At 48.4% G+C, this 4,751-nt stretch overlaps 1 protein-coding gene across 1 annotated transcript; it reads left to right on the forward strand.

The window, feature by feature from the left end:
* The first annotated feature begins 2,959 nt into the window (after positions 1 to 2,959).
* Positions 2,960 to 4,434, forward strand: RPRM (reprimo, TP53 dependent G2 arrest mediator homolog). The gene has a single exon (XM_069574420.1). It carries the CDS (start codon positions 3,201 to 3,203, stop codon positions 3,528 to 3,530), a length of 330 nt encoding a protein of 109 aa, XP_069430521.1. The 5' UTR covers positions 2,960 to 3,200; the 3' UTR covers positions 3,531 to 4,434.
* The last annotated feature ends 317 nt before the right edge of the window (positions 4,435 to 4,751 follow it).

Genomic DNA, 4,751 nt, shown 5'->3' on the forward strand with positions numbered 1-4,751 from the left:
TGTCCAATAAAGTAGGAGAAGTCACTAGTTTAAAAAGTATAACAGTGAGTCGTATGTATCAAAATCCTTTTATTTGAAGTGAATTACCAGTACCAACACATTACCCCATTTCACATCAATATCTGCTTTTCCAGAAATCAAAGTTTCTCTGTATAAACATTTTTCACTCAAAATACCAAAGGGAAAGATAAACAATTTCTATAGAAAACTTCTACCTATTCATATCCCTTTAAGTCCAGTAATAAGTGTGTGATAAGTGTTAGTTTTGTACTACTTGGTTTATAGCTAATTTCCCTGTAAATACTTTGACCAATTTTATCCAACAAAATCAGACTGGTGGCAGTGCAAGGTGGGATATAAAGGAAACAAAACTACATCCCCAGAGTTCTGAACTAGTTGATGGGAATAGCAATTATTTTATCCACAATTTTGTGGGTATAAGTAATTAAAACTGAAAGAAAATAATGTCAGAGTGTTCCATTATTTCTTTTAAAAATGTATTCCTTAAATCTACAAGTTTAAAGATACAAAACCTTTTTAAAAGTGAAATGTTAGTCACTCAGTAGTGTCCAATTCTTTGCAACCCCATGGACTATAGTCCACCAGGCTTCTCTGTCCATGGAATTCTCCAGGCAAGAATACTGGAGTGGGTAGGTATTCCCTTCTCCAGAAGATACTCCTTGACCGAGGGAGCAAACCCAGGTCTCTTGCATTTTGCAGACAGATTCTTTACCATCTGAGCCATTAGGGAAGCCCTCAAATCTAGACGTTTAATGATACAAAACCTCTACTGGATGTCAAAATTTGATCATTTTTTTATAATAACTTCTTACTAAAGTAGTAATATTGTTAATATCAACAAATATACTCAAATTATGAAATGATTCAGTTAACACTTTTAGGAACTTTTTGTAACCAGACCTTACAAATGTATCATCTCTTTGTTTTGTCACATAAAGAGATGGCTACAGTCTATAATCGGTTGTACCCAGCTTCTACTAAACACACAATCCTGTGCAAGTTAATATCCTCCTGTGTGTGTGTGTTTGTGTGTGTGAAATTGCTTCAGTTGTGTCTGACTCTTTGCGACCCACTGGACAGTGGCCTGCCAGACTCCTCTGTCCATGGGATTCTCCAGGCAAGAATACTGGAGTGAGTTGACATGCCCGCCTCCAGGGGATCTTCCCAACCCAGGGGTCAAACCCACATCTCTATGGCTCCTGCATTGGCTGGCGGGTTCTTTACCACTAGTGCTACTTGGGAAGTCTCAATATCCCTGTAAATGACCTCTATTCTCCACCTTTTGCTTTTCTAAATTCTAACTACTTGCCTCCACCATTCACTGTGGTATTTGCTTTATATTATCTTAAATTCTTCTCTAATTTTTCACATACGCATTACGTTTTGCTGTTAAGTATCACCCATATTAACTAAGACAGGCTGAATGTATAGTGAGATTTAAATAATTTTTTCCAATCAATAAATAATAAATTTGTCCAAAGAAGAAATTATTGGGACTGGAGCATTCTTCAGGGCAATTATAACCATGGGAAATTAGAGTAATAAACCAGATGAATTATGGATGAGGCCGAGAAGCCTAGGTCTTCACCTCCAAAATAAAATTAGCTACTTAGAAGCATCTAAACTTATTGAAGCTGGTATACAATCAACATCCCAAAGTCGGAAACTCTTCACTAAAATACAGTTCACTCTATTTTATTGTGGTCACAAAGTAGCACAAAACATTTAAGGAAAGCTTTGAACATGGAATAAATAATGTTTGAGGAGACAAAAATCAGAGGGTTTAACAAGCAAATATAATGGAGTTGAGAATAGAGCTGAAAATGGCTACTGCATTTTAACAGAAATTTAATAAATGTATTCTATGAAAAGTTTGAACTGGCCTTCAAGTTATTGGTTTCAGCTGTTACAGTTGAAAGAAAGAAAAAAGGAAGGGAGAGAGGAAGAAGTGAAGGGGAAGAAAAAGAGTAGGAAAGATTAAAAAAAAAAACAACTGAAGTACTCTTCTAGGGCTCAAGAAACAATCTGACAGGTTTGTAACATTTCACTGAAACCAGAAGAGGAATCATAATGGACTGAAGTCTCAATCAGGCCCTTAAAACATCTGTAGCTTCGTTTAAAATGACTAGGGAGAAATATATCAGCTTACGGAAAATGGGGAGATCTTCCAGGAGTTGGCCAGTGTTCTAGGTGATGGGTGCTGATGAGCAATTCCCTTAAACAACTGATTTACTGCCAGCAGAGAAAAACATTGGAAGCACATCCAAAAACTCATTTGCAATTGAGATTACAAGGGTAGCCATTCTGTCTACCTTCCCCTCCCTTACCAAGGAGGTGACCCTGTTCTTGGCAACCACAAAGGCCACAGAAGAACCCTTCCTTCCCTAAACCCTTTTCTTTTGCCCAAGAGTCTCTAGAAAATCTGCCTTACTCTGTTTTCCAATCCTTTCCTCTCTCCCTCTTTTCTTTCTTTCTCTCCTTCCTTCCCTCCGGGCTCGTCGCAAGCGAGACAAAGTCAGGAACAGGCGGCGGGCCCATGTATTCGCTGACACCATCTGCCACCTGCGATTCATCGCCACTTTCCACCTCCCGGAGGTGAGGGAGGCGGGAGGCCAAGGACACGCAGAGCTTGTGTGACCCAGTTTTTAAGAAACTTTCCGTTGGTCGCAACCCTTCCCCCACCCGAAACTCTTCAATCATCCATCAAGCCAGAAAAGCGATCTCTGCCTATCCTTGGAACTGGAAAAGTGGCGAAGCAAGGAAAAATAAGAGGTTCGCCCCATTCCTTTCCCCCACCGCCCAGCGGCGGCGGGCGCAGAGCAGCGGTGCGGCCAGAAGGGGCCGCTCTGGGCTCAGAGCAGTTGTCCTACCGCCGCCGTCCGCACCTCCCACGGCCCGGCTGGCCCAGCCCCGCCAAGTTCCAACAGCCCCTAGTCGAGCGAGCGCCGGGAACGAGCACCGCCCGGGCAGAAGCACACGGCGCAGACCAGCCAGACTGAGGCGCGCGGCGAGAAGGCTCCGGCGAAACTCTCACCAGCCGGGGACTTTGGAAAGAAGCGAGCGAGCGGTCCCCGCGCGCGCGAGTCCACAAGTGAGCGCTCAGCTCACCTGTTTCTGCCGCGCTACCGCCTTCCCACCCCTCGGACCCTCGCCTCCCGAGCCGCCCGCCCGCTCCCGCGATGAATCCGGCGCTGGGCAACCAGACCGACGTGGCCGGCCTGTTCCTGGCCAACAGCAGCGAGGCGCTGGAGCGCGCCGTGCGCTGCTGCACCCAGGCGTCCGTGGTGACCGACGACGGCTTCGCGGAGGGCGGCCCGGACGAGCGCAGCCTGTACATCATGCGCGTGGTTCAGATCGCCGTCATGTGCGTGCTCTCGCTCACCGTGGTTTTCGGCATTTTCTTCCTGGGCTGCAACCTTCTCATCAAGTCCGAGGGCATGATCAATTTCCTGGTGAAGGACCGGAGACCGTCTAAGGAGGTGGAGGCGGTGGTCGTGGGGCCCTACTGACCGGCCCCCGGCCCCCGCGGCAGCCGCCCCTCGCCTCCCCACTTCGCCAGCCCGGCCGCGCCCTCTCACCATGCGCGACTGGGCGAAGCAAACCTGTCGGAGTCAGTTTTTTCTCTCGACTTTTGCCTTTCGGGATGAAGCGAACCCGTTTATCGCTCGCCCTCTGAAAGTCCCCAGGCCTGGCAGTAGGAAGAGAGAGCCTTGACTCTGGACTCAGCAGCAAGTGGCAAGAGAAGGCGATTAGGGCGCAGAACTTTGGAAGCTGCCGCTAGCGCAGAATGCGGGGACACCGACCCAGGCCAAGGCCCTTTTCCACCCGCAGGTGGGCCAAGCTCGGGGGTGCAGGTGGAGAGGGTGGGCAGGCGGAGACCAACGGCACCTATTGCCTGGTGACCGGTAAAGTGACCCCCATATATGCCACTTAACCGAACTATCGGGGACACGCAAACCGTCTCCGGGTTCGCGCGCATTCCCTCCAGCTCCTTGTAGCCCCGGCAGGACAGGCGATAAATACCTTTGATTGATTGTAACGTGACGTTTTAAAGGGTTTTGTGTTTGTTTGCTTGAATACAAGTATTTGATAAGTCTTTTTCCGCCCTAGTGGCCTGTTTCCCTGCCTGGGGGTTAGAGTTTTGTGTTAGGGGAAGGGGTGGGGGAAGGGGAGCCTGCGAATGTGACTGGGGTGACAATTCTTTTATTGCATTTCCAACTGGGTCTGGGGCGGGGGCGGGGGGGACGGGGACTGGCACTCTAGCTGGCCCCGGGGCAAAGATCCGGGATAGAACTCCTAGCTCGTGACTGCACGGTTTACACCACAAAAGTGCTCTTGACATTGGTGACACCGTTTTGACTTTTCTTTTTTTCTTATTTAAAATTTCCTTAATAAATGCAACGTTTAAGTGTTTTTTTCCTGGCCTCCTGGTGATCATTCTACGCTCCGGGCCGAAGGGAACGGGCGACGCTGAGGGGTCAGGTTGCCAGTCCGAAGTGGAATTCGCTTTGGCGAGCTGCGATTCAACTCGCGGATCCTACGCAGGCACAAGGGAGGGGCGGGGGTCGGGGGGGGGGGGGGGGGGCGAGACAGAGAGGCCCAGGGACGAGTGCCCTGGCCAAGTCTCAGGCCCTGGACCCGTCCTGGAGGCAGCATCCTTTGTTTTCCCTTTCAGTTAATATTTTATATTTCATTTAGGCTCAGCTCTGTGAGCCAGGCGAGAAAACGGG

The sequence above is a fragment of the Ovis canadensis genome, chromosome 2 (genome assembly GCF_042477335.2).
Source record: "Ovis canadensis isolate MfBH-ARS-UI-01 breed Bighorn chromosome 2, ARS-UI_OviCan_v2, whole genome shotgun sequence".
Classification (NCBI taxonomy): domain Eukaryota; kingdom Metazoa; phylum Chordata; class Mammalia; order Artiodactyla; family Bovidae; genus Ovis; species Ovis canadensis.

Coding starts and splice junctions, on each gene's coding strand:
- RPRM (XM_069574420.1), top strand. CDS start 3,201: ATGAATCCGGCGCTGGGCAACCAGACCGACGTGGCCGGCCTGTTCCTG.